We start from the raw sequence: 26,503 nt of genomic DNA on the forward strand, positions 1-26,503 counted from the left end.
TTGCTGAATTCATTTAGTCTAAGTTATTTTGCATGTGTGTGTAATATTTAGTTTTCTACATATAAGATTATATCATATGCAAGCATCATTTTACTTCCTATTTGGATGCCTTTTCTTTTTCTTTTTTTCCTACTTGTTCTGGCTAGAATGTCTAGTACTATTTTGCATAGTAGTGGTGAAAGTGGGCACTATTGACTTGTTCCTGATCTTAGAGGAAAAGCTTTCAGTCTTTCACTATTGAGTATGATACTTGCTGTGGGTGTTTCAAATAGGGCTTTTATTGCGTGGAGGTAGTTTTTGCCTCAGTTGATATGAGTATGTGTCTCCCCCCTTCACTGTTAGTATAGTCTATTACATTGATCAATTTTGTTTTCCTTATTTTCTTAATGAAATATGTTTGTGAACTTAAGCACAGTAGTATAATTGTGTAACAAATCCAGTGAAAAACTGTCTGATTGGAAAGGTTTAATAATAACATTTTGTTCACTCTAAGGGATTGATGTTGACTCATAGATAGAAAACAAACATCAAACACGTACATTGTGCTTCTTGCCACCTAAAAGGCTTAATTCTCAGGTCATTATTATTAGATATTTATCAACAATTGTCTAATTATCTTGAGGTATAGTATAAATGAGAATAAATGATAGGTATGTCAAGAACACGATCAATTTGCAACATGCAGAAAATAGAACTAAAGTGCAAACAGAAATAATTCAGAGCCTATCAATACATAACTAAAATGCTTAATAATTGCCCAGTTCGTCCACATTGGCCTCCGATCCTTCTACACTGCTGTCCAGAAGATAGATATGCTGCACCTCTTATTTCAAAAAGCCATGGGTAACCTTAGTCATGAGCATCACCTTTTCACTGTCTTTAAGAAAATGATGAAGCTTGCTAAAGTTGCCTTGTAGGGAGTTCACAAGGGATTTATAGAAGTACTCTGGGCTATAATTCTTTCTCATTATTGGGCACCAATGAGAAGCAAGTGTTAAACACTGAAAAACAGTACATTTTATTTTTATTTTTATTTTTTTTTTAAATTTTTTTTTTTTCAACGTTTTTTAATTTATTTTTGGGACAGAGAGAGACAGAGCATGAACGGGGGAGGGGCAGAGAGAGAGGGAGACACAGAATCGGAAACAGGCTCCAGGCTCCGAGCCATCGGCCCAGAGCCTGACGCGGGGCTCGAACTCACGGACCGCGAGATCGTGACCTGGCTGAAGTCGGACGCTTAACCGACTGCGCCACCCAGGCGCCCCGAAAAACAGTACATTTTAAATCTTGTTCTGCTGCTTCCTAGCTATGTTAGTTTGGGCAAGTCACTTAATGTTCTGGTTTTCTCATCAGTAAAACTAAAATAAAAATACCTAGCTCATAGGACAATTTATGTATTTATTCATTAGTCATTAGACAGTTGTTGAATGCCTACTGTATGCCAGATGTTTTGACTGGCCCTGGGAATGCAGAAAGGATCAAGAAAGGCAGATTCCTATTGTTATGAAACTTATATACTAGTTGAGAAAACAGATACCATAGAAATAATAGCCTTTGTGGAAAATACACAAAATGGGTGTATAGTACATTGTTTTATGTTATGAGGAGCACATGATCTAACATATATAAAGAGCATAGCATAATCTGCACACAGGTGGTACTCAGAAGATGTGAATGTCATCTACCATTGCCAGTTAGGTGTTTATTGAGCATCTTCTGCATAGGAGTGGAATGTGTATGAGCAGGCACTATGGGTTGTTTTTCCATTTTTCCCAGTATTGATTATATTTACATTCATTTTACAAGCATGTGTATGTGTCAGGGTTGTACAAGGCTCTGGATCAGTGTTAATCCAGTATAATTAGAGTGAAGAGTGTAGAGAATAATACAGGAAGTGGCTGTAAAGTTAAATTGGAGCAGACTGAGACTGCCTTTACTACCTTATAAAGGTGTTAATTAATTGCATTCTTTTACACACTAGGCTAGGGAAATGCAAAGATGATTGAGGTTGAAGCTTGCACTTCAAATTGTGGAATCACATAAATGTGATTCACATTATGTGCACATAAATGATCACTTTTTTTTCTTCCTTACTAATTTGGATGCTTTTTCTCTATTTTTCTTGCCTGATTGTTACTGCTAGGACTTCCAGTACTGTGTTGAATAAAAGTAGTGAGAGTGGGCATCTTTGTTTTGTTCCTGATCTCAGAGGAAAAACTCTGTTTTTCACCCATTGATATGATGTTAGCTGTGGGTTTTTCATATATGGTCTTTACTATGTTGAGGTGTGTTCTCTTTACACCTACTTTGTTGAGTTTTTAATGAATGGATGTTGTATTTTGTCAAATGCTTTTTCGGCATCTATCAATATGATCTTATGTTTTTTATCCTTTCTTTTGTTAATGTGATGTATCATGTTGATTGATTTGAGAATATTGAACCACCCTTGGATCCCTGGAGTAAATCCCATTTGATGATGGTGAAAGATTTTTTTAATGTATTGTTGCATTCAGTTTGGTAATATTTTGTTAAGTTTTGCATCTATGTTCATCAGAGATACTGGCCTGTAGTTTAAAAAAAATTTTTTTTTAATGTTTATTTTTGAGACAGAGAGAGACAGAGCATGAACGGGGGAGGGTCAGAGAGAGGGAGACACAGAATCCGAAGCAGGCTTCAGGCTCTGAGCTATCAGCACAGAGCCTGACGTGGGGCTTGAACCCACAGACCGTGAGATCATGACCTGAGCCAAGGTCGGATGCTCAACCCACTGAGCCACCCAGGCGCCCCCTGGCCTCTAGTTGTATTTTGTAGTGTCTTTATCTGGTTTTGGTATCTGGGTAATGCTGGACTCATAGAATGAATTTGGAAGCTTTCCTTCCTCTTCTATTTTTTGGAACAGTTTGAGAAGGATAGGTACTAACTCTTCTTTAAATGTTTGGTAGAATTCACCTATGAAGCCATCTGATCCTGGACTTTAGTTTGTTGGGAGTTTTTTGATTACTGATTCAATTTCATTGCTAGTAATTGGCCTGTTCAAATTTTCTATTTCTTCTTTATTTAGCTTTGGTATGTTATATATTCTTAGGAATATATCCATTCCTTCAAGTTTGTCCAATTTGTTGGCATATAATTTTTCAGAATACTTAATCCTTTGTATTTCTGTGGTGTCAGTTATTTCTCCCCTATCGTTTCTGATTTTATTTAAATTCTCTCTTTTCCTCTCTTTTTGAGGAGTCTGGCTAAAGATTTATCAATCTTGTTGATCTTTTCAAAGAACCAGCTTCTGGTTTCATTGATCTGTTTTATTGGTTTTAGTCTCTATTTCATTTATTTCTGCCCTAATCTTTATTATTTCTGGAAAGTTGAGATTTTTTTCCCCCCTGAACTTCAGGGTTCTTTCCCTGTGTTGTCCCCTGAGAGGCTTTTATTGATGGGGACAACCTGCCATCAGACCAGATATCTGCTCCCAGTCTGTTAGGGTTGCAGTGTCCCTGAACCACAGGGCTCTCTTTTTGTGCTGCCCTGCATGAAGTTTTTGTTTGTGGGTAGGGCCAGCAGTCAGATCAGATGTCTGCCCCAGCCTACTGTTCAGGGGCTGCAGTTGACCTGGTGTCTGTGGTTATCTTCCCTTCTCCCAGGGCAGGAGTCACTTTGGAGTAGTGTTGGCCACTGTCAGGGCTGCTTGCTCAATGAGACATCAGATGCCTTGGAGGGACTCTTGCTGAGCGAGGCAGTTAAGATGGGGTGGATCCACAGGAGAATGTGGGGGCAAGAGCATGGCCGTAGTGTTAGCAAGCTAGGTAGCAAGTGTTCATCCTGGCTCCCACAGGTGTCTGGGTATCTAGGTTGGCAGGGAGGGGAAGAGAAATGGTGGCCACTAGCTCTTTTCTTCTTGGACAAGTCTCCTAACGATCCCTGCTCGCCCTTCCAGTGCGTGCTCAGATTAGTAAATAAATCCTTCCCATATACCCCAGGCACTTTTCAAACCACTGCTTCTAGGTGGAATTGTTTGTTATGCTGTCTCTCTAAGGGCAGGGACTCAGTGTTCTTAGTGATAATCCCCACTGATTGCCCCTTCTGTTTTTGGTTAGTCCTGCAGGTTAGTTTGGTTACCAAATGGGTTCTGCCCTTCTATCATTTTTTTCTGGACAATTAATTGTGGAGAGTTTGGTTTGTTTCCTGCGTTAATTACCCTGATGTATAAATAATCACTTCCTGAAGCAAGTTGTGAAATGGATGGAGGAATGTGTAGTGGGAAAATACTGAACTCAGAGTTAAGTATAGAGGTAAGCCAACTTAAGTTTCCAATACAATGACTAATACCAATACACTGGTGTTATAGCGTCAACTGCGTTTTTTCCCCTTTAGATATAATTGACATATAACATTGTTAGTTTCATGTGTACAGCATAATGATTTGATATTTGTATATACTGAGAAGTGATCACTACAATAAAACTAGTTAACATCCATTCACCAGTATTTGTATGTTTAACCATCTTTACATTCCAGTAAAAATATTCCACTTGTGGTGTATAATGCTTTTAGTTTGCTGCCTACTTCAGTTTGCTAGTGTTTTGTTAAGGATTTTTGCATTTGTTCATTGTTCACAAGGGATATTGGTCTCTAGTGTTCCTGTAGTGTCTCTGTCTGGCTTTGGTATCTGGATAATGCTGGCCTCATAGGACGAATTGGGAAGTATTCCCTCATTTTTTTGAAAAAACTTAAGAAGAATTGGTATTCTTTAAATGTTTGGTGGAATTCACCTGTGAAGCTATCAGTTCCAGGGCTTTTCTTTGTTGGGAGGTTTTTTTTTTTTTTTTTTTTAATGTTTATTTATTTTTGAGAGGAAGAGAGGGAGAGAACAAGCTGGGGAGGGTCAGAGAGAGAGGGATACAGAGGATCCAAAGCAGGCTCCAAGCTGACAGCAAAGAGCCCAATGCAGGGCTTGAACTCACCAACCATGAGAGCATGACCTGAGCCAAAGTCTCGACCCTTAACCAACTGAGCCACACAGTTGCCCCGGGGAGATTTTTTTTATTATTGATTCAATCTCCTTACTACTTAGAAGTCTATTCAGTTTTTCTATTTCTCCATGATTTAGCCTTGGTAAGTTTTGTGTTTCTAGGAATTTGTTCCTTTCATCTAGGTTATCCAGTTTGTCAGTGACAGTTGTTTATACTACTCTGTTACAATGGTAACGTCTCCACTTTTCATTTCTGATTTTGTTAATTTGTCTTCTTTTTTCCTTAGTCTGCCTAGCAAGAGGTTTGTCAATTTTGTTGACCTTTAAAAAAAAATCAAGTACTGGCTTTATTGATTTTTCTCTGTTCTTTTCTGTTCTCTATTTCATTTTTATCTATTCTGTCTTTATGGTTTTTGTCCTTCTGCTAGCTTTGGGTGTAGTTTGTTCTTGTTTTTCTAGTTTCTTAAGTTATAAAATTAAAGGTTGTTGACAGGAAATCTTTCTTGTTTGTAAAGGCAAATGTTTATAGCTTGTTTTATAAGTTTATAGCTTGTTAAGATTTTCCCTTTAACACTGCTTTCACTGGATCCCGTAAGTTTTGGTGTATTTTGTTTTCATTTTAATTTTCTCTTAAGTATTTTCTAATTTTCTTGTGATTTCTTCTTTGATTAATTGGTTTAAGAATGTGTTGCTTAATTTCCACAGTTTGGTGTATTTTCCAGATTTACTTCTGTTGTTGATTTCTAATTTCATCCTTTAATGGTTGGAGAAGACACTTTATATGATATCTGTATTTTAAAATCTACTGAGACTTGGGGTGCCTGGGTGGCTCAGTCTGTTAAGTGTCTGACTCTTGATTTTGGCTCAGATCATGATCTCACACTTTGTGAGTTCGAGCCCCGCGTCAGGCTCCATGTGACCGTATGAGCCTGCTTAGGATTCTCTGTCTTCCTTGCTCTCTGCCCCTCCCCCGCTCACACTCTCTGTCGCGTGCTCTCTCTCTCCCCTGAAATAAATAAACTTAAAAAAATCTACTGAGACTTAATATGTGGTCTAACATATCCTGGAAAATGTCAAAAATCAGTTGTATGCAGTTGTTGCTGGGTGGGCGTTTACACATCTGTTACTGTGGTTTAAGGCCTTTTTCTTACTTATCTTTAGTCTGGTTGTTTAACCACTACTGAGAGTCGAATATTGATGTCTCTATTATTGTAGAACTATTTCTGTCTTCAGTTCTGTCAGTTTTTGCTTCATATAGCCTGTTGTTAGATGCACAAATGCTTATAATTGTTCTATCTTCTTGCTATATTAAACCTTTTGTTAATGTATAATGTTTTTCCTTGTCTTTTGTAACCTTTTTTGAATTAAAGTATTTTGTCTGATGGGCGCCTGGGTAGCTCCTTCGGTTAAGTGCTGACTTCGGCTCAGGTCATGATCTCACAGTTCATGAGTTCGAGCCCCGCGTGCTCTGTGCTATCAGCACAGAGCCTGAAGCCTGCTTTGGATTCTGTGTCTCCCTGTCTCTCTGCCCCTCCCCTGCTCATGCTCTGTCTCTCACAAATAAACAAACATAAAAGTATTTTGTTTGATACTGGTATAGGCACCCCTACCTCTCCTTTGGTTACTATTTCCATGAATATGTTTTTCCATCCTTTTTATTTTCAATCTATTTATGTCTTTGGATCTCAAGTGAGTCTTTTGTAGAAAACTAATAGTTGGATCTTGTGTTTTATCCATTAATATTTAAGCTAATTACTGATAAGGATGAACTAATAAGGATGAACAACTTCTGTTATTTTGCTACTTGTTTTCTAGATGGCTTAAAGCATTTTTCCCTCATTTTCTGCATTACTGTATTTTGTTTATTCAAATTTTTGTAGTGAAATTTTTTTTATTCAATATTTTTTTAATTCAAATTTTTGTAGTGAAACATTTAAACTCCTTTCCCATTTTCTCTTGTGTATATTCTACAGCTTTTGTGTGAGTGTGTGTGTGTGTGTGTGTGTGGTTACCATGGGAATTATGTTTAACATTCTAAAGTCATACTACTTTAAGTTGAATGTTAACTTCAGTAATACAAATTCTGCTCCTTTATGGTTCTGTCCCCACCCCTTTCAGTTGCTGATGTCACAAAATTACATCTTTTAAAAAAAAATTTTTTTTTAATGTTTATTCACTTTTGCGAGAGAGAGAGTGAACAGGGGAGGAGCAGAGAGAGAGGGATACAGAATCAGAAGTAGGCTCCAGGCTCTGAGTTGTCAGCACAGAGCCCGACGTGGGACTCAAACTCACAAGCCGCGAGATCATGACCTGAGCTGAAGTTGGATGCTTAACTGAGCCACCCAGGCGCCCCACAAAATTACATCCCCACAAAATTACATCCTTATACATCATGTGCCCCCAAACATAAACTACTCTTTTAAATTCATTAGTTTCTTGGGGCACCTGGGTGGCTCCGTCGGTTAAGCGGCCGACTTCAGCTCCGGTCATGATCTCGCGGTCCGTGAGTTCGAGTCCCGTGTTGGGCTCTGTGCTGACAGCTCAGAGCCTGGAGCCTGCTTCCGATTCTGTGTCTCCCTCTCGCTGACCCTCCCCTGTTCATGCTCTGTCTCTCTCTGTCTCAAAAACAAATAAAAAACGTTAATAAAAAAAAAATAAAAAAAAAATAAATTCATTAGTTTCTTAAATTATGTAGAAAACGTGTGGAGTTGTAAACTAAAGTTACAATAATACTTTTAGACTAGTAACTTTACTTATTTAAAAAAAATTTTTTTAATGTTTATTCATTTTTGAGACAGAGACAGAGCATGAATGGGGGAAGGTCAGAGAGAGAGGGAGACACAGAATCTGAAACAGACTCCAGGCTCTGAGCTGTCAGCACAGAGCCCGACACGGGGCTTGAACTCACGGACTGCGAGATCACGACCTGAGCCGAAGTTGGACGCCCAAACGACTGAGCCACCCAGGCACCCCTAGACTAGTAACTTTTAAAAAGGACATTAGTCTCTTAAATTGTGTAGAAAAGTGGAATTACAAACTATTACTGCAATAATACTAGATTTTGTAGTTGCCTATGTATCTACATTTTTATTTTTTCATACAGGTTTGAGTTACTGTCTAGCGTCCTTTAATTTCACCCTGAAGGACTCCCTTGAGCATTTTGCTGGGCAAGTCTAGTAACGAATGCCCTCAGCTTTTGTTTATCTGGGAATGTTGTAGTTTAACCCTCACTCGTTTTTAAGTGCGGTTTTGCTGGGTATAGGATTCTTGGTTGACAGTTTTTCTTTTTTTTAAAAAGGGAACTTTATTTTATATAGCTATTTAGAAAAAAAATTTTTTTAATGTTTATTTTTGAGAGAGAGCATGAGTGGGAGAGGGACAGAGAGAGAGAGAGGGAGACACAGAATTGGAAGGAGGCTCCAGGCTCTGACCTGTCACAGCTGAACTGTGAGATCATGACCTGAGCCAAGTTGGACACTTAACTGACTGAGCCACCCAGGTGCCCCAAATAGTTTTTCCCTTTTAGCATTTGAATATATAGGCTCACTGCTTTTTGGTCTTCAAAGTGACTGATGAATAATCTAATGATTTTCTTACTGAGTATGTGATGAGTTGCCTCTCTCTTGTGGCTTTCAAGATTCTTTATCTTTGGCTTCAGAAGTCTGATTATAATGTGTTTTGGTGTAAGTCTTTTTGAGTTCATCATACTTTGAGTTTACTGAGCTACATGGATGTTTATATTCATGTCTTTCATCAGATTTGGAAGTTTTCAGGCATTATTTCTTCAAATATTCTTTCTGTCTCTTTCTCTCTCTCCTCCTTTCAAGACGCCCACAGTGTATGTGCTGGTCTGCTTGATGGTGTCTCACAGGTCCCACAGGCTGTTCACTTCAATCTTTTTTTCTTTCTTTCTGTCAGCCTTGGTAATTTCCATTGTCTTATCTTCAGCTTTGCTGATACATCTGCCTGTTCAAATCTGCCTTTGAAACTCTCTAGCGAGTTTTTCATTTCAGTTATTGTACTTTTCAGCTTCAGAATTTCATTTTGGTTTCTTAAGGTTTTTAAAATCTAATCATATTTCCATTTTGTTCATACAGTGCTTTCTTGACTTTTTCCGTATCTTTTCTTTCTCTGACATTTTTAAGATGGTTGTTTTAAAGTCTTTGTTTAGAAGATCTGCCATCAGATCTTTAAAAGGGATGTCTGTTGATTTATTTTTTTTCAGATGGGCCATATTTTCTTTGTATGCCTTGTGATGTTTTTCTATGCCTTGTATTTTGTTAGGAACTGGGCATTTGGATCTAATAATGTTTTATGTCTGGAAATTAGATTCTCCCTCTTCCTCAAGGTTTTGTGTTTTTTTTTTCCTTTGATTCTTGTAGGTTGCCTCTGTGCCAGGGATCAGCCTGAGGGGTAACTTCAGGTTTGCTCGGGTCTCTTCTGAGCCTGTGCTGTTCCCTGGTCGAATGTGGGCACTTTCAGGGTGCCTGGATGGCTCAGTCGATTGAGTGTCCGACTTTGGCTCAGGTCATGCTCTCACGGTTTGTAGGTTCGAGCCCTGCATTGGCTATGTGCTGACAGCTGGGAGCCTGGAGTCTGCTTTGGATTCTGTGTCTCCCAATCTCCCCAGCCCTCCCTCACTCGCTGTCTCTCCCAAAAATAAACATTAAAAAAAATTTTAATGTAGGCACTTTCTAATTTTCTCTTTATATGTAGTTGCCTTTGAAAGTGTCTTTATTTTGTGTTTGTGCATGTGTGTATGTATTTTTATGTATGTATGTAAATAGGCAGCCATGAAAGTCCTTGTCTTTGGTGTCTGGTTCCCTAAGCGGGGGCGGGGGTGGGGGACAGAAAAATGCAGAGTGGGGGGAGAGCTGTATCCCTTTAAATCGCCCTCAAGTCACTTCAGATGGAGGGGAGGGTCTTTGCAACAGTGGGGGAGGTGCAGCAACCATGGCTGCCTTTCTGTGTTTGTACCTCTCTGATAGGAAGGAGCAAGCTATCAGAGCACACATTTCCAATGTTTACAGGACAGGGTGTTTTTGCCTACCCTGGCTCCTGCAAGACTACTGCAAGCCGCTCCAGAAACACTTGCAGGTGGCTGGGTGTAGGGGATGGGCTAAGAGCTGAAATTGGTTGAAATTAACCTCAGTTGACTGCCCAAGTCTTCCTCCAGAAGTTGGAATCCTTCAATAGACTCCAGGTTTCCAAAACAGTTACAGTCGATGGGTCCTGCCAGCACAGCCATTTTTTGGTGGGGAGGTAGGTTCCCGGTGCTTCCTGCTTCACCATCTTCTCAGAACCCTGCAGGTGACGTTAGGTTTTGTCCTTATCTTTTTGCCTTGCTCCCCCACTACACTCTTCCAGAGGGGAAGAACCCTGTTGCTCTCTTATCACTGCTTCTCAGGATACATGCTTGACACTTGTGGTAAAGCCTCAGTTAACTGGCCTTTCCTGAAATTCCTGTTTGCCTTTGCTCTCACTGAGGGATGCCCAGGAAAGAGAGGGAGGCAGAGACTGTACTGGGTTGGACAGTGTCCCCTCCCCAATTCATTTCTATCTGGAACCTGTGAATGGGGCCTTCTTTGGAAAAAGGGTCTTTGCAAGATGTCATAAATGAAAAAGGATGGCAAACTGGATTCCGGTGGATTGGTGATTGGTTGTCCGTGTAAGTTGGCCATGTGTAGATGGAGACAGAGATTGGAGTGATGCATCTACAAGCCCAGAACCACTGGCAGCCACCAGAAGCTGGAAGAGACAAGGAAGGATTCTTCTTGCCCTGGAAGGAGCATGGCCCTGCTGATACCTGGATTTTGGACTTTGAGCATCCAGGATTGTGAGAGAGTGAATTTCTGTTCTAGGTTGTCTAGTTTGTGGACTTTGTTAGGGGAGCCTGGGCAGACGAATACAGGGACGAGGGCCAGGAGGCCATGCCTCTTAAGGTTAACTCACAAGACTATGGAATTCTTCACACTTTTGTGTCCTGTGTATGGAGCCATGGAACTGTGGGTCCCAGCAAAAGGCTCTCTTGGGGGACATCAGCCCGCTTGCTGACTCATGTGCATCATGTGTGTGTGAAGCTGGGCTTCTGTGACAAGCCTGGCTTTCTGACAACTGTGGTCCATGAGAACAGTCATAGATTCAACAAAGGCACTTGGTCGGATCAGCCAGGACGTCTCTCTCCAATTTCAGAACGAGTGACATGTGCCGAAGTCCTGGGGTCCCTCCAGCATGTGAGGACACGTCAGGCCACTCTTTGGGGGGTTCCCGACATGTTTTGCACCCCCCCTCTGCCCAGTGGATTTGCTTTTGTTTCTCTAGCTCTGGAAGGTTCCCAGCTGTGAGGGAAGATGCCAGCCCCGAGTAGGGTACTGTTGTCACCCACAAGCCTCCATGTGAGCTAGGTAATGTCTTTTTAGTATATATTTTGTAATTATTTTTGAGAGACAGAGAGTAAGTGGGGGAAGGGCGGAGAGAGAGGGAGATACAGAATCCAAAAGCAGGTTCCAGGAGTGCCATCAGCACAGAGTCCGACGTGGGGCTTGAACTCATGGACCAGGATCACCACCTGAGCCGAAGTTGGACGCTCAACTGACTGAGCCACCCAGGCGCCCCAAGCTAGGTTATTTCTAAACTGATGTTTGAAAGCTGGTTTTTAAGACAGTAATAAGGCTGGTGCGTCCTTCAGAACTAACTGTAGTTGGCCCCGGGTCTGGTTGTTACATGGCTGTTTTGTGGCGGGTTGAGAACAGGGCCCAGGTCCTGATCCTTGTGTCGTCCAGTCTTGTTCCCAGACATTTACTGGCATCCACATGGGGCTGGGCCCGGAGCCTGGGGCTGGAGTGTGGAGCCAGAGCCCCCTGAGCTGGAGGACATGCTGCCGTGCTGTCTATAGACATGCACGTGTCCACGCTGTCTCCCGCTGACCAGTGAGGAAGGACCCTGGGAACGCAGGTCTTGCCTGAGGTGTTCCGGCCCCAAGAGGACGCAGGGAGGCTGTACTGCCTGGAGGCACCAAGGCTGCAGTGGCTTCTTCACCTGGTCACTCCAGTGGCTGCCAACCCTGTGAGCCTCGGTTTACCCATCTGTAGAATGGGAAAGATGGGAGAAGCTGTCTTGTAGGATGTACGGAGATTGCACAGTTGGCACCAAGGCTGTGGCGAGCAGTAGCAGCTCTTGCTGTCACTGTGGTTACTTGTTAAATTCATGACTCCCGGGCACTAGCCCTTATCGGTATGTTCACAGGATTCCTGTCTGTATTCATATTACACATATTCGTAGATATGTTGATCTCTGTATCATGCATAGATATGTATTTACCCTGAATAAACTTCAGTATTAGATACAGAGCAGGATAGAGACATTTATTTCTCTGTCATGCTGATTTGAATAACTTTGAAATTAAAAAAAAATTTTTTTTAATGTTTATTTTTGAGAGAGAGAGCAAGGTAGGGGGCAGAGAGAGAGGGAGACAGAGGACCCATGGCAGGCTCCTCGCTGAGAATAGAGACCCCGATGTGGGGCTTGAACTCACAAACCACGAGATTATGACCTGAGCTGAAGTCAGATGCTCAATCACCCAGGTGTCCCAGAATAACTGAAATTTCAGGGTAGACCTCTATAGGCACTGTGTACTCCATATACAAGTTTGAGCCACTGTTGAGGGTAACAAGGTCTAAGATCAGGGAGAATGGCAAAAAAAAAAAAAAAAGGTCACTGCGCCTGCAAAGCTCAGTCAGTTGAGCGGCCAACTCTTGATTTCCACTCAGGTCATGATCTCTCAGTTTGTGACTTTGACCCCATGTCAGGCTCTGCACAGACAGGGTGGAGCCTGCTTGGGATTCTCTCTCTCTCCCTTTCTGCCCCTCCCCGCTCTCCGCTCTCCGTCTCTCTGTCAAAAATAAACATTAAATAGAAAAGTCACTGCCCTCAGGCACTTCCCTTCCAACAGTAGCAACAAAGCAACACCGAAGCTGTGATGTAGGTAGAGGGAAACCAAAGCCGGGCAAGGGGTGAGCAGTGGCCGGCCAGGAGTCTGGACACTTCAGAGGGAGAGGTGGTCATGAGACGCTCTTGCTGTACCGTCTAAACAGTAAGAACATGGGACAAGGCCCCTGCTCAGCTTGAAATGCCTTTAAAAAGTGGTCAATTTTTAAAATAAATTCCAGGCTAATAAACAGGCCTAGTTTTGTGTTTTTAGGCTCAGTGTCACAGGAATGATCAGCACTGGGAACCTGAGCTCACGCTGGGATTTGGCCTTCTTTTCCCTGTTTATAGGATTTTATGTTAAGGAGGCCATATGGTTGGTTCTCAGCTGTGTAAATACCCATTGTGGTGTATCAGGTAGTGGCCACATCCAGGCCAAGCCACTTGGCACACAGCTGGCAGCCCCCAGCTCGTGGATACAGCCCCTCCAGGTCCCACTGCTCCAGCCTGGTGCTGAATGGTCGTGTGCTGGGAGGAGGTAGCAATGCCGACTGGCCAACTTTCAGGGAAAGGCCTCTTCCTCCTTCAGTCCAGAAAGGCCTGGACTCCACTCACGGGTGAGGTCATAAAGTGGAAAAATGAAAGGAATGGCCTCACCAGGCTGGATGCCATCCACGGAGGGGGAGGGAATGTGGGCACTGGACACCTGTGGTGACAATCCGTTTTGGGTTCATCACCAGTGTGGTTTCTTATACTCTGTCACACCCATTGTCCTCATCCTGTCACCTCTTCTGCACTGAGTATCGGACATGTCGCACTTGCTAGGGTCTGACCTCCTCACTTCATCTCTTCCAGCCTCTCTTTTCGGGCCTGTCTTGGATTATGGGTCTAGAACAGTCTCTTCCTCTAGGTCTTTGTTAAGAGAGCCGAATTGACCATCCTACCAGGAATTCTTCTTTCTTCTCTTGCTGTCAACTTCTAGAGTGAAGTTCAAAGAAAGTGGGAAAGCAAGGACCCTTAACTCCCTGAGAGGGCGAGAATTCCAGAATGTTTTCTGGGTCACCTGGTTAGAGTGATGGAGGCACATGCTGCACTTCTCCTGCGGAGGCCACCCCAGGTGCACAGGGTGTTGGGTGGAGGAGCCCTTGCCTCATGGGCTCAGGCATGGGCCCAGGAACAGGGTGGGGCCCTGTGTCGGGCTGTGTTCCCCAGTTTCACCAGGTACTTCTTAATCCAGTCTTGAAACGGTCCCAGCTGTATGACTTCTGGGCATGTTTCCTGTGCATGTATTTGCACCAGAGGGTAAGGAAGTGGCCCATGTCCATCAATTGGAAGTGTGTCCTGCAAATCTGGAATCTACTGTGGAATGAGGTGTTCCTTAGGAGGGAGACAGCGGTGAAAAGTGTGCTGGTGTAGGACCCATTTGTGTATGAAGACTGGTGTGGTAGATGCCTAAACACATTCTGGAAAGACCTGTGCCCACATGGTGGATAGGAGCTGCCTCTGGAAAGTGACGCTTGGGGTGGAGGGGTTGGTGGCAAAAGAGGAATTAGGTTTCGTGGAGTTTGTTACAACCATGCATATTTTTTGTTTTTGTTTCAAGCACGTAAGAGAATAATACTTCAGGGGTCCTTTAGTAATGTGGCCCAGCATTTTGTTCTGCTGTGCTGAGAAGGTTCCAGGGTCCCCGTGTGTCTCCCCCTCACACTCATGTTGGCGGGGGGGCGGTGAGGGTGAGGGATGGGTGGTGGGGGTGAGCTCGCTCCTCCGCGGGAGGCCAGTCCTTCCTGCCCACACCCTCCCGGGGAAGCCCAGACCTGACCTGCGTCTCCCAAGGCTGGTGCTCCATCTCTGGGTCACATTCGCACACCCAGTGTCACCTCAAAGATTTGCAGGCGCTGCAGTTCTTTGAGACAGGAAGGTACAAAATTAAGGCCAGGTATAGAGCAGACTGTAATTTTAAGGACTTTCTTTTAAAGAAGTAATCAGCGGTGGGTGGATTAGGTCCCATAGCTGGGAGCCTAGAACAAGAGGAATTTAATCATCTGCCCTTCTGCCCTGGAAGCCCGAGGAAGGTGTTGGCAGGGCCAAATTCCCTTGGAGGCTCCAGAGTGGGTGTGTCTTTGCCTCTTTCAGCTTCTGGTGGCTCCTGTAGCCCTTGGTGCCCCTTGGCCTGTAGACGCAGCTCTCCGGTCTCTCATCACACCACCTCCTTCCTTGTGTCTGTGTCCATATTTCCTTCTTTGTATAGGGACAGCAGTCACTGGATCGGGGTCTGTTCTAATCCTCTTAACCAGTCACATCTGTGAGGGCCCTGCTTCTAAGTCAAGTCGCATTCCAAGTACCAGGAGTGAGGACGTACCTTCTAGGCACTGACCCGCTGCAGCTTCTGTCCGTCCCATAAAGGAGTCTTTGCAGTTGCCACACTTCGTCATTTGCTGATGTACCATCTAAAATTACGAACTTGTTTGTGAAAATAAAAATAGAATTATTGGGGCGCCTGGGTGGCTCAGTCGGTTGAGCGTCCGACTTCGGCTCAGGTCATGATCTCGTGGCCCGTGGGTTCCAGCCCCACGTTGGGCTCTGTGCTGACAGCTCGGAGCCTGGAGCCTGTTTCGGATTCTGTGTCTCCCTCTTTCTCTCTCCTCCCCAGCTCATGCTGTCTCTCTTCTCAAAAAAAGTAAATAAACGTAAAAATAAATAAATAAAAATAGAATTATTAAAAGTAAACATTAAAATTTTTTTTCTATTTTTTTAATGTTTACTTTTAAGAGAGAGAGAGTGTGTGTGTGTGTGTGAGCAGGGGAGGGACAGAGAGAGGAGACACAGAATCTGAAGCAGGCTCCAGGCTCCAAGCTGTCAGCACAGAGCCCGACGCGGGGCTCAAACCCACGAGCTGTGAGATCATGACCTGAGCCAAAGTTGGGTGCTTAACTGACTGAGCCACCCAGGCGTCCCTGAAAACAGAATTGTAGATGAAGTTTCAGAAAGAACATTATAGGCCGAGAACTCCAGTTTAATTATAGTTCAAAAGCCGGCCTCTGAATGAGTTTGTTCATCATCTAGTGATGGGGTGTCTGTGCCGAACTTTTCTCTTGTTTTATGAACATTTGTTTTTTTACCTTCTTTTAATAAACTGTGCTTTTAAATCTTCCACTTAGGAAATTGAAAGACTTTCTGAGCAGTTAGAAGAAAAAGAGCAGGAGAAGCAGCAGCTGATGAGCCAGCCGGAGCATGAGCGAGAGAAGGAAGTTGCCCTGCTGCGGCAGAGCGTGGCAGAGAAGGAACGAGCCCGGGCTGCCAGCGACATTCTGTGCCGCTCCTTGGCCGATGAGACCCATCAGCTGCGGAGGACTCTGGCCGCCACTGCCCACATGTGCCAGCATCTGGCCAAGTGTCTGGATGAACGACAGCGCACACAGGGGGACTCGAGGGAGAAAAGTCCTGAGGTAAGCCATGCACGTGGGTAAGCAAATTACAGTGAAGACCACATCGGGGCAGGAGGCGTCGCGTAGAGACCGCAGGATCCCTCAGTAACCGCGGGGATTGGGGAGCCCAGAGCCCACCAGTAAGGAGACTCCTCTTGGTTGTGACAAAGCCTGTCTCTTCAGGGCTTTCTTCTAGAAAGATGGAACGTGCAAAATGTGATAGGAAAGCAGGGCAGCCTGCTTCACCAGCCCAGCCTCTTGGCCTCTGTAGCCGCGGTTAGCTGAGGACAAGAGGGTGGAGCCGCGGCTGGTAGGCGGATGAGGAAGCTCCCCCACAGGCCCCATGCGCAGGCCCGCAGGGCCGTGGGTGCTGGCCTTCCGTGTGCTCCATGCACCTGCACAGAGCGGCACCGACCCAGCCGTGGACCTCGGCACAGCTGGCTGTGGGCTTGCTGAGCGGGGTCCTTTCCGGGCAGTTCTCTTAGGCTGCGACCAGGTTCACTGAGGAATGCGCTGCGATGTTCTGAGGGGGATGGGCTGACCGGCCCCTTAGCGGCGGCTTTGCCACAGCTCGCATGGGGAACCACCTGTTCTCAGGTGGATTCCACTAAAAGGGAACCTCGGAAGGAACCACGCGTACTTGAGAAGCCAAAAGAAAGTGCTATTTGGGAGGAGGCGGGTGCTCTTCTCCAACGTTGAGTCACTGGGTCGTTTCCTTGCGGGGATTTGAAAGTAGCTACACACGATGGTGGCCGGGGGCTGGAGGCTCTTACAGTCACTAAATCAGCATCATTTCTCAGCCTGGGACTTGGCTGAGTCACCCGGGGCTTCCCAGTGGCTGCGCCGTGAGGATACATACTTCCTTTGTCTTTCAAGGGGAATTCTCAAAAATGATGTCACCAACATACAGCCCTCTGTTCTATTAAATGCACTGCATTTCTCGGATTCAGACTTCTCAAACGAGACTTTTCGGTTAGGGCTGCCTACCATTGTTAGGGGCGGTTTGGGATGTGGCTTCTAGGCATGAGCATGGTGTGGGTCAGACCCTGTGTACAAAGCCACCAAGGTTGACCCTGATGGTCTGCAGACATGATGGGTTCCCAGCCAGGCCTGCCCCCTGTGGCCCAGGGCCGGCGTGTCCTTTGCCACACAATGGGACTGAGCCCCCTGTTCCCCCGAGCCATGACAGAGCATGTCAGGCAGCGGGAGCCCCGGTGGGTGGTGGGCCCGGGTCAGGGCAGAGCACACCCTTCCCCCACCACCTCCGGGAAGCAGGGAGTCCTTTCGTGTCTCCACTTCGCGTCTCTACCTGATGAACGACCGCCAGCTGGTGCCTTGCTGGATGTGATGATGTCTGCGACCTTGGTCCGCGGGTCTAGCTTCCTCCCCTCTTGTTGCACTTTTTATGTTCAGCGACACAGTGCCCTCCCACTCTCCCTTTGTCATGCAGCCAGAGCGTACAGGCGGGGACACCTGTGTCCGGGATGTTATCGAGAAGTTACAGGAAGAAAATCGACTGTTGAGACAGAAGGTGACCCATGTGAGTATCTGTCATATTTCATTCAAGAAGAATTTGCCCTTGTGAACTGCAGGTGTAGGGGGGTCCTGTCCTCCATGGTGCTCAGGGGTTGTGTCCCACCTCAGGCCACTTTGGCTGACACCCACCATGCCGAGACCTGACCTTTTTGTCTGAAAGTGCACAGAATGTGCCCCGTCCTGCTCTGTCCCCTCAGGCTAACTGGTAGGTCGAGAAAGGAGGTGCAAGAATTACTATCGAGTATGGCTTTTAAGGAGGGAAAACCGCACCGAGTCCACTTGTGTTTAACAGTTGCTGGCGGACGTCACCGCCGTGCCTCAGACGTGTCTGCTGCTCTCCGTGTCCCCTCTGGATAGAAGAGCAAAGTGAGGTGACCTCCATTTAAGGGGAAGAACTCATTAGCTAACTGTTGCTAACAAAGCGCTTCATGGTCCGAGAAAGACAAATGCCAAGTGATTTCTGTCCTGTGTGGAATCTAAGACAGCAAGCAGAGGAACACAGAAGTGGGGGGAGGAAGAAGAGAGGACAAGAAACCATAGGGGACTCTGACGATAGAGAACGAACAGGGTTAATGGAGGGGGGCGGGACGGGCTAGATGGGGACGGCGACAAAGCACTGGGGGTGTCTGCAAGTGGCACTGAGTTCTGCTCCTGAAACCAGTATTACGCTGGATGTTAACTGGAATTTAATAAACATTTGAAGAAAAAGTTTAAACTTAAAAACACAAAGCGTGGCGTAGCGTGGGGCCGCCTTCACCGCGTGTCTCGGCCACATCCCCTCAGGTAGAAGACCTTAACGCCAAGTGGCAGCGCTACGATGCCAGCAGGGACGAGTATGTGAGGGGGCTCCACGCGCAGCTTCAGGGGCTACAGGCCCCCCGTGAGCCCGAGAGACCCTCCCCTCCTGAGCTGATGAGGAAGGAGATCTCCAGGCTCAACAGGCAGCTGGAGGAGAAGATAAATGACTGTGTGGAAGCGAAGGAGGAGCTGACGGCTGTGAGGAGGGCCCGCGATGCGGCACTGGAGCGGGTGCAGATGCTGGAGCAGCAGGTGTGGCCCTGGGTGGGGGAGGGTGGGGGAGGTGTGTGTGTGGCGGGGGAGCCAGGTGGGCACCTTCTCCGTCCGGAGCAGCAGAAATGGCGCCGCGTGCTGACCGCCGCGTGTCTTGCCTCCTTTCAGATTCTTGCTTACAAGGATGATTTCACCTCGGAAAGGGCCGATCGAGAGCGTGCTCAGGGGAGGATTCAAGAGCTGGAGGAGCAGGTGGCCGCCTTGCGGCACCAGGCGTCCCGGAGGCAGGTAGAGTACGAGGCCTCTTGAGGCCTGGCATTTCTCTCATTTTTCTTTCCGCGAATTTCAAGCATCGGCCTGAGACCCTGATTGCCCTGCTTAGGTCAGAGCTGCCTTGCCCAGCCCCTGGGGCATGGGGGTGGAAGAGCTCCTAGTCACACTGTGTGACAGTCCACAGGGCCTGTCCTGCCTTCCATGCTCGTGGTCATGCACCCGGTGAGCACGTCCTGGGCCCCAGGCTTCCTGCTAGGAGCTTCCTTCATACGTGTCCCCTCCTCGCGATGAGGCACAGGTACTTGGTTACTCCATTCCCAGGTGTCTAGTAACGTCCCTGGGCCCACGGCCCGTGTGCATGGAGATGGGCCTTGCAGGCCAGTAGGCCTCCACCCCAACTAGGGAGGCCTGGCGTGAGTCAGAATTGGTAAGTTTCTCGGTGCAGGACCCATGGCGCCCACATGCCTCTTCCCCTCTGCCCTGGACCCTCTCCGTGCTCTGCGGAGACCCTGGGAGAGTTTGGTTTCTTTAGCCCCTCAGCCAGTACCTACTGGGCCCCTCCAAGAACGTTTGGACTGGACGGTAGTGGCACCTCTGGGGATTGACGTACCAGGCTGAGCAGGGATGCTGAGCTGACCTCGGGGCTGCCCCATCTGGTTGGGTGTTGCCTGTACTATGCTGCTGGGGTTCGTCGGTGGCTTCTGCTCCCACCCTGCATGAGGTGCAGGGAGTCACGGGGGATACCCTCTCTTTCACCCTCTTGGACTCGGTCCAGAGCACCAGGCCTGGACAGAGGCAGCTGTTCCTACTGGCGGGTGAAGTGGGTGGGGACCGTGCCCGCGGCCTGTTTCCCCCCGAGGCCACAGGCTAACAAGGAGGTGCGGGAGGACCTCATCGTCCCCAGCGGCCTTAGCAGCTCCCATCACAGATTCTGGGTTCTCCTGAGGCCCTGGGACTCTAGGCTCTGGCTGAGGATGCTCCACCATGGGCCCAGGCAGGGGCGGTCTTCTGTGATCGGGTTTCACCTGTGGGTTTCTGGCTGCCTCGAACTTGAGGAAGCACGTGCTCTTGGATTGAAAGGTCATTAAAGGTGTGGTTCTAGGCAGCCTGTCAGTGACTCTGGGCCAACAGGGATGATCAGGACCCACTTCAAGTCTGTTGGGGGACAGGGCGTTTGCATTACGTGGCCTCTGCATCCTTTTCAGCTGCAGCCTGTGGCCCCTCGAATGTGGGGGAGCACTTGCCGTTGCTGAGGAGCCAGGGCAGGAGTGCAGAAGGGGCGGGCAATAAGCCCCAGGCCCACAGAGGAAAGCCCAAGTTCAGATGTGAAGTTTCAGAAGCACCAGGCTGAGGAGCATGCAGGCCACGGTGCTTCGTGACTGATGTCTGGAGGGCGTGCGCCGGGACGAGCTAGGAGGGACCCCCACCCTGGCTCCACCTCTGTCTCTCCACAGAGGGGTATGGGGCTGATGGGCAGGGAGCGGGCCCCATCTGAACTTGTGCAGGAGCGTCTGCGACTGGGCCCCACCGTGTTTGGGCTCTGGGCTACTCCAGGAGGTGGGGAGGGGCTGCAAGTCCCATTCAGGGACAGGAGAAATTTCTCGAGTGCTAGAACCCGACACCTGGCTTTGTGGCCTGCAGTGCGGCCCATGTGAACGGATACTTGCCTTCTTTCCAGGACTGCCGAGAGCGGGGCTCCTGCCGGACGCACACGGGGAGCAAAACCCCCAAGTACTTAGAGACCAGTGTCTTGGAGCTTGTGGCACCCAGTGGCCGGAGGGCCGGGACTGGATCTCAGGGGCCGGACTTCTCCGCAGAGGGCAGGTGTCCTGGAGCAACGACCCGGAGAGGGCAGGGGGAGCTTCAGTGCCCTCACTGCCTGCAGCACTTCGATGACGAGCAAGGCGAGGAGCTCTTCAGGCACGTGGCTGAGTGCTGCCAGTGAGGCCCTGAGGCTGGAGCTACCTGTGACCCTGTGGCTTCTGAGGGGGCTCGGCCCTGGGCGGGGGCGAGATCCCCTGAGACCCAGGACCCAGCACAGATTAAGGGGGTTTCTGATCCTTCACCTTGGTCATCCTTGGGTGGTGGAACACACCAAGTTGGAGGGAACTTCTCGTGGGGCGCCTGCCTCTGGGAGGGCCTGGCTTGGCTTCTGGTATGGAGTGCGCCCCTCCCTGCCCCCCGCCGGCCGGCTGTCCGGTCAAGACCAGGAGCAGGGGGCGCACGAACGCTCACAGGCAACATGACAGCCCCAGTCAGCCTGCGCCTGGGCCGCTGCAGCTCGCTGGGAAGAGGTGGCTGCCTGCAGGGACCACGTGTGTGGGCCCCCGGTTCTGTTGAGTCGGGACCAGGTTTGTAGACTGAGCCCTGTGGCAACACATTGCACACGAGGACTATTCTCGGCCACCGCAGAGACACGTGTCCTCACAGAAATGCACTGCAATAGCATTTGCCACCTATCTCAAAGTCAAAAGACATTTTACATTTACTTATTTTTATAATAAATACACTTGCTATGGTGACTGCTCTTGAGAATGTGTCCCGGGGGCTGCAGTATTTTCAGTCAGACTGGCTGAGGAGGCGGAGAAGCGCTCCTGTGTTTGCCACCTGCCTGTCAGGGACCACGTGACCTGGTGCCAGCCCCGCTTTGCCTTCGGTCTGTTTCCACCCCAGCCCAGGATGTGTAGCCAAGGGCTGGGAATGCGGTGAGAGGGTGCAGGTACCTGCTGAGAGCACATGAGAGCCACACAGAGCAAGGTGTGATCAGTGACCCCAAAGAGAAGGCGGGAGGGGAGGCTGAGGTGCCGTGCCAAGTGCTTGCCAGGGTTCATTCCCTGAACCCTCATAGCAATCCCAGGAGGTAAGTGTTATGATCATCCTCAACACAAACAAGGAAAAGGAGGCACAGAAGGGTTAAGTCACTTGCCCAAAGTCACACAGTGCCTGAGGGACAAAGCTGGCATCTGCACCCATGTTCTCAATAGCACAGTCTGTACTTCTTCCTGGAATTCATCCTTCCATCTGGCTAAGTCCTCAAGTCAGAGTTCAGGTGTCACTTCCTCTGGGGCCCCGCTGGAAGAGACCCAGCCTATGTGGCATGGGGTGGGTAGACTGTAGCAGAAAGCCTCAATCTCCCTGACCTCAGGAACTGGAAGAGCTCGTGGACACCTGAATACTGGAAACAGAGGATGGGGACACCCCAGAGAGAAGGGAGCCACACAAGGGGAAACCCTCAAATCCTTGGCTGACCCCCCCAATTTTCCATGCATTGAGCAAGAACCCAAGGATTCTGGGGTGAGAACAGCAGATGGAAAGCAGAAAGAGCTGAGCAGACATTCTAGTGGCTGAATATTACAGGGGGACAGTTTTGAATTTGGGTCCCTCAAGCTTCAAAGGTAAATACTTTGGGTTTTCCTCTGAAACCCTGTAAGGGCCCTGCATTAGGAGTAAAGTTGACATCCTAGGACAAAATGGAAATAGCCTTTGCTCTAAAAAGGCGTAAGAGTTTCAGGTAATCAACCAGTAAATCAGCTGTCACCTGGAATGAGATACAGGCAACAGAGTCTAGGACATTATACTGTATTAATCACAAGGACAATATGCAATAGAAAATACTAGACCGGGTGTCTAGCTGGCTCAGTTGGTAGAGCATACGACTGTTGATTTTGGAGCTGTTTGAGCCCCACATTAGGTGTAGAGATTACTTAAAATCTTAAGAAAGAAAATACTAGGCAAAGGAAAAATAAAGGCAGAATGAAGGTATTTTTCAGACAAATACAAGGTAACAAAATTTATATCCAATTGACTGCACCACAAGAAATCTGTACTACAGAAATTATTCCAGATAAAAATATAGAAAGGAATGAAGAACCTGGGCACGGACAGATAGGAATTACTTTTTTTTTTTTTTTTTTTCAACGTTTATTTATTTTTGGGACAGAGAGAGACAGAGCATGAACGGGGGAGGGGCAGAGAGGGAGGGAGACACAGAATCGGAAACAGGCTCCAGGCTCTGAGCCATCAGCCCAGAGCCTGACGCGGGGCTCGAACTCACGGACCGTGAGATCGTGACCTGGCTGAAGTCGGACGCTTAACCGACTGCGCCACCCAGGCGCCCCAGGAATTACTTTTTAAACAACGATGTTTGGAGGCCTTTAAAACATGCAAGCATATGACCAAAAGAGCTTCCTAGGTGGGGGAGAGTATTTAATGAACTTATTACACAGAAGTTTTTGCATTGATGTAAGGTGGACTGTAATGCAATAAGAAAGCATAATCTCTAGAGTAACCACTAACACAGTAATAAAAATATTTAAAAAGTGAACAGAGCAGAAAATGTTACTAATCCAAGACAAGCTAGGAGAACTAAAGGAATAAGGAAGAGATGAGACAACACAGATGGCAAGATGGCAGACTCAAACCCAACTGTATCAATAATTACATTATAAATGGATCACTGAAAGAATGATTGTCACACTGCATGAGAATGACAAGGTCTCACCTACATGCCCATTAGCAAAGATGTACTTCATTAAAAAAAAAAAATTATTGTTTATTTATTTCTGAGACAGAGCATGAGTGAGGGAGGGGCAGAGAGAGAGGGAGACACAGAATCCGAAGCAGGCTCCAGGCTCTGAGCTGTCCGCACAGAGCCCGACGTGGGGCTCGAACTCAAAAACCATGATATCATGACCTGAGCCAAAGTCAGTCTCTCAACCAACTGAGCCACCCGGGCGCCCCAGCAAAGACGTACTTTAAATATAAGAACACAGGGTGAAGATAGAAAATACACACCATGCCTACACTAACCAAGAAAATGAGAGTGGTTACATGATTATCAGATGGAATTTAAGACAAAAAGTGTTAGCAGAAGTAGAACACTGTATAATGACAAACGGCTAAATTTATCAGGAATATATAACATTCCTAAATTTGTATACAGTTAATAACATAGCTTCAACATATATAAACAAAAGGAGGGCTGGATAAATGCACAATCATAGCTGGAGATTTTAACACACCTCTAAATAACCTCTAAATATCAGCAAGGATACACAAGGTTTAACCAAAATAATTAACAAACTTGGTGTCATTTACTTATGTGGAACATTAGGCCCAACAAAAGCCAACTAGAATTCTTTTCAGGTGTACGTGGAACACTTACCAACAGAGACGAATTTGTGGGGCATAAATCAAGTCACAATATATTCCAAACAATTGAATCATTGAATTTATGTTCTCTGACCATGGTGAGGTTAAACTACAACTCAGTAACAGATAAATATCAAATTCCCAACACACTTCTAAGTGATCTGTGGACAAAGGAAAAGACACAATGGAAATTAGAAAATACTCTGAAATGAGTGAAAATGGGGTTAAAATTCAGCAATCTACGTGCCCCTCTCAAGAGCTAAGAGAAGAGCTGCAAATTAAACCCAAAGAAAAGGGAAGGAAAGAATATGAGAGCAGAGATCAATGAAACAGAAAACAGAAAAACCAACAAAATGAAGAGTTCTTTTAAATGCCAATAACATGGATAAACCACTAACATGACTAATGCAGAAAAAACAAATTGCTGATAATCAGGAATGAACAGAGGGACATCAGTATAGATCTCTAAAAGGAGTACTATGAACGCTCTATGCTAATAAATCCGACAACTTCGATGAGACAGATAAACTCCTTGAAAAACACAATTTAATGCAACTGATACAAGAAGAAACAAAACCTGAGTAGCTGTTCTGTAGGTATTAAGTAAATTGAATCTATAATTAAAAGCATTTTCACGCAAAAAAGGGGGGTGCGTGCCTGGGTGGCTCAGTTGGTTGAGCATCCAACTTTTGATTTTGGCTCAGGTCATGTTGCCAGGGTCGTGGGATGGAGCCCCATGTCAGGGCTGCTCAGCATGGAGCCTGCTTGAGATTCTCTCTCCCTCTGCCTCTCTCCCTAGCTTGCGTGAACCCAATCTCTCTCTCTCCAAAGAAAAAAATTTTTTAAATGAAAAAAGAAAAAAGAAGATATTTTCACAAAGAAAATTACAGGCCCAGATAACTTGACTGGTGAATTCTCCCAGACATCTGAGAAAGATATACCAATCTTACATACATTCAGCAAACAGAAGGAATGTTCTCCAACTCATTTTTATGACCCCCAAACCTAAGCAAAGCAAGAAATTACAAGACAAATCTCTCTCACGAACATAGAGGCAAAAGTCCTAAAAAAATTAATAAATTGAATTCAATATAAAAAGGATAATAAATCATAGCCAAGTAGAATTTTAATTACGGATACAAGATTGGTTATTCAAAAAAGCATTAAATGTTATTCACAGAATAACAGAAAAAAACACATGATCTCAATAGAAGCCGAAAAAGTATATGACAAAATTTAATACCCACTCATGATAAAAAAAAAAACACTCAGCAAACTAGAAAAAGAAGGCATTTCCTCAATCTGAAAAAGGTGTTATGTCCAAAAACTTACAGCTAACATTATATTTGATGATATAATATTAAATGCTGTCCCTGCTGAGGTTTGTATCAAGACAAGGTTGTTCACTCTTAACCACTGTAATTCAACATTGTACAGGAGGTTCTACCCAGCGCAGTAATAAAGAACAAAAAAGTTGGGGGAAGAGTAAATAAAACCGTCCCTATTTGCAGATGACAGATTGTATGTATATATGATATATATACATAAAGGAGTACATACACACACACACACACACACACACACACACACACACAAAATTCTAGGTGTTCTTAAAGTTTAGAATTTATGTCAATTATTTGACAACCTCAAGATATAAAGTTCGATATATGAAAAATCTACCATACTCCTGTATGTTTACAACAAGTAGAAAAGCAAACTTAATGTTTATTTTTGGGAGAGAACATGCAAGTGGGGAAGGGGCAGAGAGAGAGGGAGACACAGAATCTGAAGGAGGCTCCAGGCTCTGAGCTGTCGGCACAGAGCCCGGTGTGGGGCTCAAACCTACGAACTGTGACATCATGACCTGAGCCAAAGTCACACACTGAACCAACTGAGCCACCCAGGCACCCCAAGAAAGGCAAATTTAAAACTCCCCAAAAGATACAGTGACCAACAAGATGTTAAGTCCTAACTAACCCCCAGAACCTGTGAATGTGACCTCACTGGGAAATAGGGTCTTTGCACATGTAATATGAGATGATGTGCTGGATGAGGGTGGGCCCTAAACCCAATGACTCCTGTCTTTGTAGGGACAGAAGAGACGTGCGACACTGGCTGGCTCAGTTAGTGGAGTGTGTGGCTCTTGATCTTAGGGTTGTGAGTTTGAGTCCCATGTTGGGTGTAGAGATTATTTGAAAAAAAAATTTTAATG

At 46.2% G+C, this 26,503-nt stretch overlaps 1 protein-coding gene across 5 annotated transcripts in view; it reads left to right on the forward strand.

Annotated features, from left to right (window-relative positions):
• TNIP2 (TNFAIP3 interacting protein 2) overlaps positions 1 to 21,662 on the forward strand; it is a 34,756-nt gene extending 13,094 nt beyond the window's left edge. For 2 of the 5 annotated variants that reach the window (XM_058719674.1, XM_058719673.1), the window contains exons 2-6: positions 16,054 to 16,341; positions 17,771 to 17,860; positions 18,640 to 18,906; positions 19,036 to 19,155; positions 20,819 to 21,662. In XM_058719674.1, the coding sequence (XP_058575657.1) occupies positions 16,054 to 16,341; positions 17,771 to 17,860; positions 18,640 to 18,906; positions 19,036 to 19,155; positions 20,819 to 21,085 (1,032 nt within the window). In that variant the 3' untranslated portion in view covers positions 21,086 to 21,662. Of the gene's footprint in view, positions 1 to 1,286; positions 4,287 to 12,791; positions 14,010 to 16,053; positions 16,342 to 17,770; positions 17,861 to 18,639; positions 18,907 to 19,035; positions 19,156 to 20,818 lie in introns of those variants that run through there. The other 3 variants (XM_058719676.1, XM_058719678.1, XM_058719675.1) reach the window with 3 other exon arrangements.
• The last annotated feature ends 4,841 nt before the right edge of the window (positions 21,663 to 26,503 follow it).

The sequence above is a fragment of the Neofelis nebulosa genome, chromosome 3, assembly GCF_028018385.1.
Source record: "Neofelis nebulosa isolate mNeoNeb1 chromosome 3, mNeoNeb1.pri, whole genome shotgun sequence".
Lineage (NCBI taxonomy): Eukaryota > Metazoa > Chordata > Mammalia > Carnivora > Felidae > Neofelis > Neofelis nebulosa.